The sequence below is a fragment of the Alosa pseudoharengus genome, unplaced genomic scaffold (assembly GCF_046254945.1).
Source record: "Alosa pseudoharengus isolate Yale_2024_CS ecotype anadromous, Long Island Sound unplaced genomic scaffold, YU_APseudo_1.1 YU_APseudo_1.1_scf_16, whole genome shotgun sequence".
Classification (NCBI taxonomy): Eukaryota; Metazoa; Chordata; class Actinopteri; order Clupeiformes; family Clupeidae; genus Alosa; species Alosa pseudoharengus.
Window position 1 is genome coordinate 6860931 of NW_027468630.1, and position 15609 is coordinate 6876539.

General features: G+C 44.8%; 1 protein-coding gene across 2 annotated transcripts in view; it reads right to left on the minus strand.

Moving 5' to 3' along the window:
* Positions 1–7811, minus strand: part of mpped2a (metallophosphoesterase domain containing 2a) — a 54872-nt gene extending 47061 nt beyond the window's left edge. The window contains exons 1-2 of one of the 2 annotated variants that reach the window (XM_076288060.1): positions 7611–7811; positions 5428–5723 (exon numbers count right to left, since the gene is read on the minus strand). In XM_076288060.1, coding sequence (XP_076144175.1) covers positions 5428–5555 — 128 coding nt within the window. In that variant the 5' untranslated portion in view covers positions 5556–5723; positions 7611–7811. Of the gene's footprint in view, positions 1–5427; positions 5724–6473; positions 6626–7610 lie in introns of those variants that run through there. The other variant, XM_076288061.1, reaches the window with a different exon arrangement.
* Positions 7812–15609: the final 7798 nt, after the last annotated feature.

A 15609-nucleotide genomic window follows, 5' to 3' on the forward strand; every position in this document is an offset into this window, starting at 1 on the left:
ACCCAAACCCCTGTGACTATTAATATTTCAGAGGAGCATGTTTTGGAGTTTGCACTGGTGCAGCTTGGGAAGAGAGTGTGCCCCGCAGCCAAGCCTTTGATGGGGATAGCATCACCACGGCACTGATCTGTGGCGGGAAATGGACTCTTTCTCCTTATCATCCTCCCTCAGAAGCTGTGTGTGTGTGTGTGTGTGTGTGTGTGTGTGTGTGTGTGTGTGTGTAATAAACCGAGCCAGGGAAACACGACAAGCCAGAGAGAGAGAGAGAGAAAAAAATTTAAATGATAATCATCAAGAGCTAACAAATATTTACATTTGCTCCTCCACTCCCCATCTTAGGCACTTTTATTGCTCTAGAAGGTGAAACATCAAAATGCATTTCCTCCACACACTCATACACAAACTGTGTGTGTGTATGTGTGTGTGTGTGTGTGTGTGAGAGAGAGAGAGAAAGAGAAAGAGAGAGAGAGGAACGTCTATCTTATCTTCAGCTTTTCAGCCGTCGGCACTAATTCAATAAACTTCAGAGAAACAAATTGAGCACAGAAATGTCAGAGTGTGTCTGTGTGTGAGAGTACAGTATGTCTATGTGTGCGTGTGTGTGTGAGAGAAAGAAAGAAAGAGGGAAGAAGGAGAGAGAAATTGGAGAGGCTGCTGGTAGAGGAATGAAGATGAGGAGTAGAGCTGGACTGGGGAGGGAGAGAGAGAGAGAGAGAGAGAGAGAGAGAGAGAGAGAGAGAGAGAGAGAGAGAGAGAGAGAGAGAGAGAGAGAGAGAGAGGCAAAGAGAGACAGAAAAAAGGCAAACAGAACACACAAACACTCTCTCTCACGCACACACACACACACACTTTAAGTAGAAGGGTTTTAATATAAGTCTGGGTGACAGGGTGCTCGAGCTCTAATGTGCTCCTGCAGCTTTTTTTCCCCTCTCTCTCTCTCCCTCCCTCTCTCTCTCTCTCTCTACAATGCAGCAGAGGTGTAATGGGGCTTTTGCCGGGCCTGATGGAAAAGTGTTGAATCCCACTGCAGAGCAGACAAAGCCCACCGCTGATGCATTTCTAAATAAACGGCCACCACCTTCTCTTGCTCCCCGTGCTAATTTACACGCGGCCGCATCCGGGGAGGCCGTGAAGTGAGCGAGCGAGCGAGGAGGACGAGCATTCCTGCGTCCTCCTCACCGGACACTTGTGCAGACGCATTCAGGGCCTGAGCGCACGCGCCAAGCTTTTGCAAGGACGGGGGAAGAAAAGGCTCATTGAAATCATGGCCGAGGGAAAAGCAAAAAATAAAAAAGAACATAGCTGTGAACGAGACCCTACCCATTGTGACAAGGCCACTTTTTTTTTGTTCTTGTCAACCACAGCAAGTTCATGTGGTTGGTGGTGAAGAGCACTACATTCGACAGCGCCAGACCCCCCCCCCCCCCCCCGCTGCTCGTGAGGTTCAACATTCTCAGTTCGTTACGAGGGGGGGCCCTGGTGTTTGTGTGTGAGAAGGGGCTGCCATAAGCCCGAGGCGTTCACCCCTCTGTGTCTCCATCCTGCCCTGAAGCAGGAACTCTCCTCTGCCCGCATTAATAAAAAAAAAAAGAGAGGGAGAGAGAGAGACTTCAATCAACACTGAGGACCAGACCTGCCCAATGTCAACTGTCACTTGACCCCGGCGACCCGCGGTCCTCAGGCGCAGGCAGCAGAAGGGGCCCGCCGGCTTAATCAAGGGTTCTCCCATTTCAAAGCCTCTCTAGTGGGGGCTAGGGAAGGGTCCCCTCCATGCAGCCGCCCGCACGCCCGCCCGCCGCACACAAAAGGAGCTAAAATTGGGAGCCGAGGGCCACATCCTCCCTGGTTCAAGGCCTCTTCAGAGAGGGGACGGACAGAAGGAGGAGGACTGACGGACGGACAGAGGGGACGAGAGAGAAGGGCAGGGGAGAGGAGAGGAGGAGAAAGTGATAGAGGAGAGAGGTGATGTCTGCCTGATTTAATTCTGCAGGACATTTGCATTACTGGGCCCGGGAAGAGGCCGACATGGAGATGCTCACAACAATTACTGTCCCCATCAAGCTCTGCTAGTTCCAATCTCGCCCCTGATTGGAAGAGTCCAGTGTGTGTGTGTGTGTGTGTGTGTGTGTGTGTGTGTGTGTGTGTGTGTGTGTGTGTGTGTGTGTGTGTGTGTGTACTGCACTGCATTTCTATAACCAATCATGAGAAAACACATGAATTACTATAAAATAAGAGGAGAAGGAATGTACCAAGAATGTACCAAGACCCTTCAGGAAATAGTATTAATTTGAAAAATCTTGAGACTGGAACAATTGCTTTGACCACAAGAGAGAGAAACACTGTGGCAAAAACTGTATATTTAGAAGTGACTGAAGTTAAATCATTCTAATAAATGGTGTTGAAAAGCTGTAACGTTCTAAAAAAAAACAATAATGGGAGGTCTCTTTTCATGTCTGACAAGAATTTAATTTGCTGAGTAGAAAAAAAAATGGTTGCAGGTTGCGTGTAGATGGGATTTATCTGGGTAACTTGTCATCCCAGTGGCTTTCATTAATTTTGTGAATTTTACTCAGCGCACACTGTAACTGTGATACAGAGTGCGGGAGACAACGTGTCAGCTGTAAGGCACGCGTCCATTTGCAAGACAGTGGCTGACAGACAGAACTAGGGGTCCAGACTTGATCCCCGATTTTACAACAAGGGCTTGTGGAGCACATGCTGCCTGCTGTCGCTCACTGCGTCGCCGAGTTGAACTTGTTAAATGATTCACACTTTCATGAGCTTCTTAATTATTCATTGACTGGGAATAATTAACATGAAACTAAGGATGGCATCTGGATTTATGGAATGACAGTGAAAACCAACGAGGAGAATAAAAGACACGTGAGTCTCAAGGCGTAGTGTGTTTACCAGTCAGAGGACATGACGTTTTAACAATCCTATTATGCTCATCACTTCTCTTTATCTTTATCTAAACTAACAGCCTGAGGAGCAGTCTGTGCCCCATCTAATACAGATGAAAAATACTGTAGAAAGGGGATCTGTAAGAAGATCCATTTCTCTGCCAATACAGGGAGAAAGGGAATATACCAGGCAGCTTTGAATTTCAATTTCAATTCAATTTATTGTGCTTATAGAGTGCCAAAACATTACACATGTATCATGGCACTTTACAGAGTGTAGACAATCAGAGAAAGAAAGAAAAGAAAGGAAGAAAAGAAAAGAAAGAGAGAGGCCCATGGGTAACAGGGGCGAGGAAAAACTCCCTAGAATTGGAGATACATATAGGAAGAAACCTCGAGCAGATCCACGACTCAAGGGCCTGACCCATCTGCCTAGGGTCAAATACAGGACAGTAAGGTCTGTGATGCTGTAGTGACGCAATGATAGTGACGCAATGATACCACGCAAATCAATTTATGTGACGTCCAGTAAAAACATTTCAGTGGGTCCAATTTGGGAGAGCCGATAGGTAGACTTGGAGTCAGGTGTGTAGGCATTGTAGCGGTCGCCTTACTAAGCTTGAACGTTCAGATCTAGATTAAGAAGAGAGCAAATGAGGAACTGATACAGCGACACGGGCCTGACACCAAAGCGCCGCTCAGTCGCTATCTCCTCTCCGCTCTCGCCGGGCCTTCCCTCGTCCAGTATATCTCCCTGAAACTAGCTGCCGCGTGATTACCATACCGACAGCATATGTTTTCTGTTGCCCCCTGTGTTTACTGCGCCAGCACATTCAAACAGGAAGAGCAGGGGGGGGGGGGGGACAAGAGAAAGAAGGAGAAAGAAAGAAAAGAAAAACAATGTGGAACAAATGTGAAAGGGAGCGAAAAGAGCCAATATGAACACCCCAAAACAAACAAATGGCGGCTCTGTGAGTGTGCATTGCGAGGGGCCGAGGGAGTCCCGTGCTCAGGAGAACGCCGTCTTTGACTCCAGGGTCACGCTGCAACGCATTAGCCAGGGTAATTGCTACTGATGTACGAGGGGCTGTGTGCTCTCCTATGTGGGTCAGGGAGCACTGCCGTGTGTGTGTGTGTGTGTGTGTGTGTGAGCGTGTTTGGCCGCGATACACACAAAGCACGGTGCTGTGCAACTCACAAGAGTCACAACACTCCTTTTAAAAAAAGCCAGAAAGAGACGGCTAACAGTTGCCTTTTGGAAGGTGCGTGTGAGTGTATTTGTGTGTGTGCAGGAGAGAGAGAGAAAGACAAAGAGTGTGTGTTGTAGTAGAGAGAGAGAGACAGACACACACAAAGTCACACACACATAGACATTAGCATGTATAGAGTTTCAAAGGCCCCCCCCCCCCCCCACACACACACACCCACTCGTTCGTTTTCCTTCTTTTTCCGAGTGTGTGTGTGTGTATCTTTAAAGAGAGGAGCTCTGATTTTTTATTTATGTCCAAATAATGTGGATGCAGATGGAACGCTGGCCCAGGGCGAGTCGGATCATTATCTCTGGCAAATCTAAACAAGGCCCACTTTCCCAGAACAGAGCGGGTATTCTATAAGCAGCGGCCCTGCCATTAAGGGAGGGCCATTTGGGGCGAGGGGCCGCCGCCTTAGAGCTTAAGGACGCTGAGAAAACTACACACAGGCTTAACCGACAGGCCAGAGCCACGGGGAACGAAGACACGGGCAACGGAGGTGGACCAGTGGCCGGCGAAACGAAACGCGTCTTTGCTGGACATTATACATGCACACACACACACACACACAATAAAATCCCTGGACATTAGTGCTCCTGAATTTAATAATGGGCAATCTTGGAGAACGGTAAGTGGAAATGGAAACAGATGAGTTGTAACTCATCAAATCCGTTTGAGGGAAAATTGTTGAGAAATGTTTTTCTTCAGAAACATTTAGGATGAAATGGCTAAGCTTGTCAGATTTTAAAAGTGTCAGAAATCAAAAACACATAAAGTCACACAGCTTACTTTTTAGGAAATCTAGTCTCACCGATTAAACGTCTATGATTGAAAAACAAACCTCACACTCGGATTATGTGGCGGTAAAATAATTATCATTGTGTTTCAATTGTTTACACAATCTACAAAATAATTGTAGTGAAGTTAAACAAAATCTTTCTGTAGAAGGCAACTAGGTTTATCATGCACATAAATGGAACAAAGCATATTAAGAAATTCCAGTGCAGGTCATTTTCAGCAAAACCTAACCACACAAACAGCAACACTCTGACACTGTTTGACATCATCAACAACATCATCAGTCATGAGTCGAAAACAAACTTCAAGGAATGACGCAAAAACAAAGTGGCCATGTCACAAACGTGAAACACAAGCTCCTGCACAAATCACCCTGTGTGCACGGAGGGAAAGGGAGAGCGGGGGTCGGCATGAACAGAACGGAACTAAAAAGGAGGACAGGAAGAGATTTGTGGCGGCGATGTTGGCATACTCACATGTGGACATGGGGTGGCTGAAAGCGGCTCTGGTTGATGTTGTAGTGGGTGAAGGCCTGCGTGGGGTTGGAGCTGTACTCGTCCACGGTAACGGTCACTTTGCCCTGAGCCGGCATTCCGTGGGCCATCCTGCTTCACACGCACACCATTAGAAAGTTTACCAGGTCCCTGCACCGAGACGCACGGCCGGCATCCTCCAAGAACCTCCACTCAGGTGGGAAAATGAAGACGACAGGAAAAAAACGACAACTTCTTCCTCCTTCTTTGCTCGCCGCTATACTAGGACAGGATCTGCACTGTGGGAGGAAACAAGACAGGAGACAGGGTCATTTAGACTGGTGTCAGTATCCTCAGGTCTTATGACATACAGTAGGTTGCAAATACAAGGAGCAGCGTGGATGCAACACCGGCACAAGAAGGTGCTGAAAAAAATCTTACAGGTGATGTATGACAACAAGGGAAAAAAATACAGCAATGCTTTTTTCTGAACTACTCCCTGTAAAAGTCTAATGATTTTACGTTGCATTGCATGTCCATTCAATTATTTCAATATTCTAAGTAATGTTATAGATATTGCAATATGCAATAAAGTGAACATAGTAAAAAATATGTTAACTTATTTAGGTAAATTGTAAATTAAAACACGGTAGCCTAATCAATATTGATTCCATTTCAGAACAGTTGTACAATAGTTAGCCTGATTACAAAATTAGTTGAAAACTCTTCTAGCGGATACATCTATCACTGTAAAAACAACATTAACACATTAAATTAAATGAAGAAGCCTACTTAATCGTCTGTGTGTTCTCTATCGTAAATTTTCTGAGTTTAAAATATATTTTAGCGTATTAAGAATAAATTGTCTAGAGGTAAACAATTTGTTAAAAATATTTTACATAAAAGCTAAGATTCGCGTATTAAAAAAAAAAACTCTCGATGATTAAAGAAGACCGCCAACTTTACAGTAAATAAACTACAGGCTGCAAATATTTCACCAAATAACTAAACCGACTTGTGATTATTCCCAGTGCACGATTCCAACTCACAACTTCACGACGCGCACCGATGTTCCCCCTGCTTGTATTCTTTCCAGACTCTCTCTCTCAACTCAACGGTCCTTCGGATGATTCGTCAGTAGTCAATGTGGACATGACATCGCCCCCTCAAGCTTTTTATATAGGACCCCCGGCGTTCCGTCACTCACCCTAAACCCACCTAATAGCCAACAAATCAATCCATTAACAACTTGCAGCAACTTGTAGGTGCAAGCACTTGAGGATTTGTTACATGTATTGCTTGCATTTACTCATAATTTAACGACGCTGAGAGACAATGTAGCGCAGGGCAGTTGATGGAACACTTGTCGAGAAAAGAATATGACCCTGCACCAAACCACCAATTGAATGTAGCCTAATAATGTTGGCGTTGTCAGTGTATCCAAAAATCCCTCCCTCTATGCAATGCAACTCAGGCCTGGGAAATAATATATTCACAACCACAAAAATGCTTCCAAATTTGATTGCACTTGAATATGTATTACTCACCACAGTGAGATTTAATATTATTCATTCATAAACTTTGCCCGGTATTCTTTGCGGGAGCCTGTCAAATGGTGCACAACTGCACATAAAACAATGTGCAACGTTGGTACACTTTGCGTATTCTGCAAAACCGAACGCTTACCTTAGTAGCTTGCTAGCAACAACTAGCTTAGCCAGCTAAAACCTGCCGTTGCATTTTAAATACACGACTTTGCTCCTGATAAAGCTCTCAACATGCGCGCCTTTCTGTTTAACTCTCCCTAGGTGGAATAAAATGTAGGAAAACGAGGTTAAGTTGAGCAGAATACGCATTTCAAGTACTGAGTGTACTCTTTCAATCAGATGACTTATCTAAGAGAAAGAGGGAAAAACGACCAAATTGAACCTGACACTACATATTACGAGATAACCGCGTCGAGTTCCACCACAATTCAATTTTTAAAACAGAAAATATAGTCTATGAACCCATGAACTTGAGATTCTGTGTCTAATGCATAGCTGTAAACGAGGCTATTCGGCAGCGAGCCGCGGTTCTAACCTCCTTGCTCTCCCTCGTAAATGACAAGGCACCTCTAACCTACGGCTTTGTGTCTTGTTTTTTTTCCCTGTGTGAATTTCAAAGCTAAAGCGAGCGGTGAATACCTTTCAGTGGCCGGTACGCGTCGGGGTCGCCCTCTTCTCACTTAAAGACGCTGGTCCATGCGAGAGGCAATGCAGATGTCGGTGGCCGAGGGGTGGAACTCGGAGCAGGCAGGGCAGAACCTTCGACCCTGAGGGACCTCCGGGCTAGCTTTAGAGTAGGCGAGACAGACAGAGACGGAGCGAGGGAGGGAGAGAGAGCAGGAGCAAGCCTCGATCTGGGAGAGGGGGAGTCTCGACCGCAGTGTAGTGAGAAGGGACTGCCACTGGGGTCAGAGAGCACGTTCTAGAGCACAGCCCCGCTTAGGCATGGCGGCGTGTGCAGGGTTTGAATATGTGCAGCCTACCCCACTGCTCACTGTACGTATGCAGGGGAGGAACAGCCATGATAGACGCGGTGGCGGCGCTTCCACGTGGTGAATTTTCATGCCGTCTTTTTCTTCTGCTCTCACTCCATGTCTTTATGGAGTGAGTATTTCACGCGCGCAATTGTCAATGCCTGTTTTGTTTTGCGCACTTTGAAATCGTTGGATTTCTTTGCCTTTATTTGCCTTCGCATCAGTGCTGCACACTGTGCTGGTTAGAGAACTCTGATCACAAAACTGAATTACTTTAAAATAGGCTATATTGTTTATTTACAGTTAGAAAAATAAAGTAGGCTAACATCAGCACTGCGAATAGCAGCAGGCAAGGCCTACATCGTGAAAGAATGAATTAGCATAGTATTCTCAATGGAGAAGATCCAGGCCGGTTACATTTGATCAGATGTCAAGTCAAGCACTTGGATGATAAATGTACTTTACAGTATCTATTGTCCCATGCTCATTATAAAAAGGACAATTTATTTGTTCGTGATATTTTCTCTCAAGTAGGCAACCAATTGAGGGTTAAGTGGTAGAACATGGTTCAGAGTGCTGACTGGATAACGGTCCTGGTGGACACTGAAAAGTTAAATAAATGTAAGTGGTTGCTGTTACAGAGGGAAAAAAACAGTTAATGTATGTGCATTTGAATTGATAATTGGGTTTGGGTATATTGGATAAAGATAAAGCAATAAAAGTACACATTTCAATCCAAATGTGCCATTTCTATTTTTGTGAATATACATCATTGAATTGAAACCTCTAGGCTAAGCTTTTTAAGCACATAGGTGTATGTGGAAAAGTTAATCATGCAATGTTTGAGTCGTTTGTATTTACAACGTTAGTTTCCTGGGTTTGCTATATGTATTATATATTGTTTCACCAGAAATGTTAACTATTATGTTTGTGATTAAGCAAAATCCATCACTTATGTTTAATCATCGTGCTGCCAATCATCTTGTTGTTATTTCAAGGATGATCTGTGTTAGTGTGTATGCACTTGTACCTGTGTGTGTGTGTGTGTGTGTGTGTGCCTGCATGTGCTTTTATTTGTGAGTTCCAAATACAGAGAGATTATCATATGTAAAAAACACATTGCTCATCTTTATCATTGGTCTGAGAGAGAGAAATTGTAAGGGGTAAAAAAAGATGAGAGAAAAAAGTGCATGTGGACTGTGTAGGCATGTGCATTACAAGCCCACTGGAGTGGAATGACTGTAAGTTGTGAAGAGAGGCCAGTCACGTCTGTTATTCACCTCATACAAGCCCCTGTGGCTGTCAGGAAGCTTAAGGCTTGCTAAAACAGCATCAGGCTGTGGTTACAGTGGCTGGTTAGCACGGCTCTTACTGACCTCTCTGTGGACAACCACAATCATCTCAAAGACATTTGTTTTATGAATGGTCTTGTACAATGATGCACACACTTATACAATGGACTGTAAAGGAATAACTACTTACTTATTCATATTTTATTCAAACATAAGTGCCCTTTTTGCAGTTGTTTTGCAACAAATACAAAGAAAAACATCTCTCCCCAGTAACATTTGGCCACTGAGTTTACTGTATTTGTGCTCTTGCATGTGCAATGCTCATTGTGCGCGTATAAAAGGCGGGCGGGGAGGATAAATAAGTGATCCATTGTGTGCCACTCAATGCCACTAACGCAGTGCGCAACATTTACATTTCTGCCGATTGCCAGGGCCAAGGTGGATTTTCTAATTTTACTGACATGCTTCAATTTCCACAGACCATCATCATGGTGCTGAGCTCACCCCCAACCCCACCACCACATTGCTCCTGGAGTCATTTCCATTTGACTTTTCTCTTATCTCCAGGAAAATGCATTTCCATCGACTAGCCGGGGGGCGTTAATGTGAAAGCAGAGTTTAAATTTTATTCGGAAGGGCCACGTTTAAACATTTGACCACCATTTGGTCCCCTGGCTGCATAAAAAATCCTGATGGCAGATACGGGTCCAAATGTCACAGAAGAAATGGCTTCTGCCATGAATGTTTTATTCAGTTCCTGCCTTTCTCTGATCACATCTATACAATAGAAAATGTAAATGTTATGCAGAGTGTTAAAAATCCACTATATATTTTATGACCTTCTATAAAAGCGGCTAAAATGACTTTCCATGAAAATGGAATAGGAATAAAGCCCATATTAACTAGGAAGGGAGAATGGCACTCTATTTCATTTCCCTTCACCGGGCAGTATTCACTTAACCTGGATACAATGACCAGGGTGTCAGGGCTACTGAAAGACACAGATTCATGTGCATCATTCATAGTGCTGTTTAGGTGGTGTGCAAATGGAATTGTTTAGACCACAGATCACTCTGAAACTGAGGTAAACATGGTGTGCTATTTTGATGTTAATTACATTTGTGAGAGGGGTAAGCATGACGCAACAGATGTACTGTTCTCGGATACTTACAACAGCATGCAGATGCCTTATAATGCTATTTTTTCACATGTTGTGAATAAAAAATATCAATATAACTATCTATACAACTACTGTAACTACATGTAACAGTATATTACTCTGAGCAATATACCGAGCAAACTCTGTTGCTATGTGGGCCCCGTTGTTGTTGCCAACAGTTGCTATATCTCACTCGTGTGTACATATAGCAAACAATGTCAGGTACATCCCTGTTTGCAAATTTTTATTAAAAACCTGGCAGGCCCTCATCAGATACCAGTGCAACAAAGAACAGTGCTCAGTGTAAATCTTTAAAAACTGAATTCCCTAGTGGTCCATATGACCAAAGGAGGTCAGAAATATCAGGCTGCGTTATACGCAGAGGGCACAAATCTGTGTCTTGGTCTCTTAGTAGGATAATACACCGTCTTCAACCTGCACTAAATGTCTGCGTTACCTTTTCAAATGGTATTCTTTATGCTCTTTAACCCAAAGGAAAGGTTTTGCACCTGAAGCAAAGGGTAGTGATTCTGAGTGAGCCGTGAGCCTTATCAGTGGAGTGAGGAAGGGTAGAGTCAGAGGGGGAAAAAAACTGTGACGCTCTGGCAAGAAAAAAGAAAGAAAGGAAGAAAAAGCACCTCCTACTCCTCTTGCCCTTTTAGCTCAGCTAATATTCCTGCCTTCGCCTCTCGGAGCCAAAGGCTACGCGGTTCAGACGAGCGGATTCTCTGCGGAGGCCGGGGTACCCTTAGTGCCGTCTCTCGGCTGTAACCCACTGTAAGTGGAGAAGCAGGGATGGATCAATCACAGGCAAACCCCTCTGCATTAGCACCCCTGCAGCGCTGAAAGTGTGGAGAGAGAGAGAGAGAGAAAGAGAGAGAGAGAGCGTGAGAGAGAGAGCACACAGGGGGGTTCCAGAATGTGGCAAAGATCTGCAGTACAGATTGTAATATTGACTGCATGGTTCAGATGTACATGGAGAATGCTTTGATATCTCTTTCTTTTCTGTATAAGGATATGTGATTTCACTTCAGTGTGTAAGGACCCATCCACCATTTATATATTAGAGTGTGTGCGTTGTGTGTGTGAACCAAAATGGCACAGTTTTGACATTAAGCATACAGATAACAGAAACTTGCCTGATACTTCAGCTAACTTAATAATGAGATGAACTTCAATGACAATTACATGTACATAACAGTGGAATTTCCTCATTTCCTTATTTTCTAATTGATTTGTTTAATTGTTTTTCAGGACTTTGAAAAGATAAACTGACAGCATGGGTTCAATGAGAGATCATGCGTGGGAAGAGAAAGGAGGAGGGAAACCTGCTGTATTTAAAAAAAATATTAAAATGAGTTCTCTCTCTTTCCTATTCTCTCTCTTTTCTCTCTCTCTCTCTATCTCTCTCTCTCTCTTTCAGTTCCAACAGAAGTTAGAAATTTGGTGGAAAGGGGGCAGCATACAACCACATAAAGCTGTACATTAATAACCAGCCTGTAGAGAATGGAGATGTGCTCGTCCTGTCCACGTCGGCTCCCTGAAAAGCAGCTCAAATCTCACGCATGTTGTGAATTTAGCTCACCTCTTCCTGTTGTTGGCTTATGTGTAATGTAGACAACACACACACACACACACACACACACACACACACACACACACACATACACACACACACACACAGACAGAAAGAAGTGTTTTATCTGTGTGTGTGTGTGTGTGTGTGTGTGTGTCTGTGTGCGTGTGTGTGTGGTTGCTCTGTCATGTATCATAGTCAGTGTTTGAATGGCACACAGCATTTATAATCTTTATCACTATAGGGGGTAATGTTCACCGTGTGCACGTGCGTGTGTGTGTTTGTTGCAGTTTTTTGGAGAAATGCTGTGTGCATCAGTGCTGTCTGGTGATTGCTTTTGCCCAAGATCCATTCATATGCATTTCTTTCTGTCCTGCTGTGTGTGTTGATGGCATTTTCTTTTAATGTTACACACAGTTGACCATGTGCAATTAGCAATCTGCATGTGTGTGAGTTTGTGTGTGTGTGTGTGTGTGTGTGTGTGTGTGTGTGTTAGTCGTGCATGGTTAGATACGTGTGTGTATGAATGTGTGAGTGTGTGTGTGTGTGTGTGTGTGTGCACACGTGTGCATGGGCATGTGCGTGTGTGTGTATGAATGTGCACGCGTGCTTGTGTGTGTGTGTGTGTGTGTGCTTGAGTATATGAGTGTGAGATAGTCAGTGTATATGCATGTGTTTGTAGAGGGTGTAAGATCTGGTCTTGGATGGGCTTTTAGAGAGCGGGTGTGTGAGGAGTCTGATGCAAAATTCAATTATGTTAGTTGTAGAAAGCTTCCCTCATCACGCCCCTATCCCATATCCCCTACATGCCACATCTCCTTCACACCCACCCAGACACCATTTCATTTCCTGGTTAATGATGCTCTCTAGCTGACCAACTGACTTGATTGACTGTCTGCCTATCTCCAAGGAGAAAAACAAAGAGCCAGATAATTCAATTTGGACATGTAATAATTGAAAAGATGGAAATGGGAAGAGACAGACAGACACGCATAGCCCAAACTATTTTTGCATTTAATATGTGTCACAATTACATTTCCCAGGCTTGAATTTCTCTCACAAACAAATAACGAACAAATCGCAGGCTGACTCACATAGACTGTGTAAGAGTGTAAGGTTTCTGCCCAGTCTCAATTTCTATACTAACGTAATTTCATGGTTTGTAATAAGTGAACCAAACACACAGTTCGTTTCTATCCATCAGGGACAGATAGGACTGTGTTGGAAAATTATCCACTCTCGTTCAATTTCCTCCCATTATTCAAATGAATGCTGTATTCCTTCTCTCTCTCTCACTCTCCCTCATCTTGTACCCTATATATGTTTCTCTCTCTCTCTCTCTCTCTCTTTCTCTCTCTTTCTCTCTTTCTCTCTGCTTCTCTCCATTTCTCACCCTGCTCCACCCCCACCCCCACCCCCACTCAGCCCTATGTGCGGTGATCCACTCTGGGTTCTGCTCCATCTTCAGGAGGGGAAAGATGGTGGATGGACTTTTCATTATGCTAAACGCTGGAACAACAGTGGCTGAGTGGAGGCGCTTGGCTGCGTGGGGATGCTGGAGTGCATATTGTGCGTCTGGGCCGCGCTGTTTTATGTCCTGTCAATGAGCTCTCAGTCCCCGCCGGCTGCCACCGTCCTGCGATGATTTACAGGCGCAACAGAAAATGAAAGGGCCTCATCGTCGCTACAGTCATTTCTCTCCACATCCCACACACACCCCTCCTTTTGGCTTCTTGCGCTCTCGCTCAACCTTCTCTCCCTTCATTGCTTTCTTGCACACACACACACAATTATCTTCCTCCATCTCTCTCTCTTTCTCTCTGTTTCACACATTTCTCTTTTTCTCTCTGTGTCTCAACCCTCTCAGTCTCTTGCTCAGCAGTGGGCTGGACTAGAGGTCTAAATTTGGGGGATCGCTTGGTCTCGTTTTAGTCCTCGTCTCTGGCTGCCTCCCCCTCAGGTTCTAGCCAATCAGAGGGGCGGCCTGGACTTCCGAAGTAGATTACCCAAATGTATGCAAAGCCTGTAAATCATTTATATCAGGGCTGCACAACAAAGGGCTTTTTTTTTCTCTCCCTGCGTTTCTCACAGAGTTTGATACGGAGAGAGAGACCAGAGAGATGGTGAGGAGGAAGAGAAGAAGAAGAAGAAGAGAGAAAATGGGAATAAGAAGACGGGATGAAGAAGGGCTTAGAGTGAGGACAGGGAAGAGAGAGCAGAAGAGATAGAATCATCGAGATTTACGATCTATGAATGTCGGTCACTCAACAAACATGGCTTCACCCCCCGCTCGTCCTCCTCCTCTTCCTCCTCTTCCTCCTCCTATCACACACTCAATCAAATGTACAGACTCATTGATGTGCAGAGGCTCAAGTGCTACATCTCCCTCAATTCTCCGAACCAGCGTACCGATGTACAGATCTGTGCTAGCCAGAGTGCCTATGCATACTGATGGCTCTTTAAGAAGACGGCCTGCTGCTGTGGTGTCCCTCGCTCTCTCACTCTCTCTCTCTCTAGCCGTTTCACTCACTCTCACTCTCTCTCTCTCTCTTTCTCAATCACTCACTCTCTCACTTTCTCTCATTCTCCCTCTCTTTTCCTCAAGCCCCCCTGGCGCCTGCGAGATTATATGTCAATCACTGGGCTGATGAACTGAGGGGGCCAGCTCTGGTTGAAACAGCGTGCTTATCCTTTCCCAGGGTGGATGCGCGCCGTGCTTCTATTGACCGGCCGCGGCTTGATCGGCTCGGAGAGGCGTGACCAGGAGACACAGTCAAAGCCAATTACGGGCAAATGACGCCGCCTTTGTCACGCGGTGGAGGGCACAATGGCGTCTGCGCAAGGCAGAATGACTGCACTGCTCCATATGTTGGTCTTACTTTTGATTGCAGGATTGGTCGCATCTGACTATGACTCTTTGCTCAGTCCTGCAGAGAGTTGGGGTCGTATGTCTTTATGTCTAATATATTACTAGTGCCTTGGAATGGGGTATCAAATGGTATATGCGTCTGCCATGTTAGAACAAATAGCCCTAATGTGTTAGTGTTGGCATTGGAAATGTTATCGTATGAATTTTAGATTTGTATGTGTGTGAATGCAAAGGCCATAAATATGTCTCGTGTTGCTCAAGGCAAAACAGCTCTCAATACACTGTGCACTGTATACTGCTCCCTTCAAAGAAGGTGTGTGTGTGTGTGTGTGTCAGTGAAAATGCTGCTGAGTGTGGTTTGATGCTTTATCAAGGAGAAAAAAGGGGGAGATATCTCTTTGAGTTGTTCCATATGTCGCTTTGCCTTGTGTGTGGTAGGCTTTATGCACTATTCATGGATGTAAAGAATGCCTCAAGAGAGAGAGGGAGAGAGAGAGGGGGAGACAGAGAGAGAGAGAGAGGTGGGATTATGATTCTCAACGACTAGAAGCCATTGGTTTGAGTGTGCTTGTACATGTATGGAATGATTTGGTTCAGCCACACGCAGGCACAAACAAACACATACACACACACACACACACACACACACACACACACACACACACACACACACACACACACACACACACACACACACACACACCATCTCTGTCTGGCTCTCTTTATCTCTGCCTGCTCTGTGATTGTGTGTTTGTGTGTGTGTGTGTG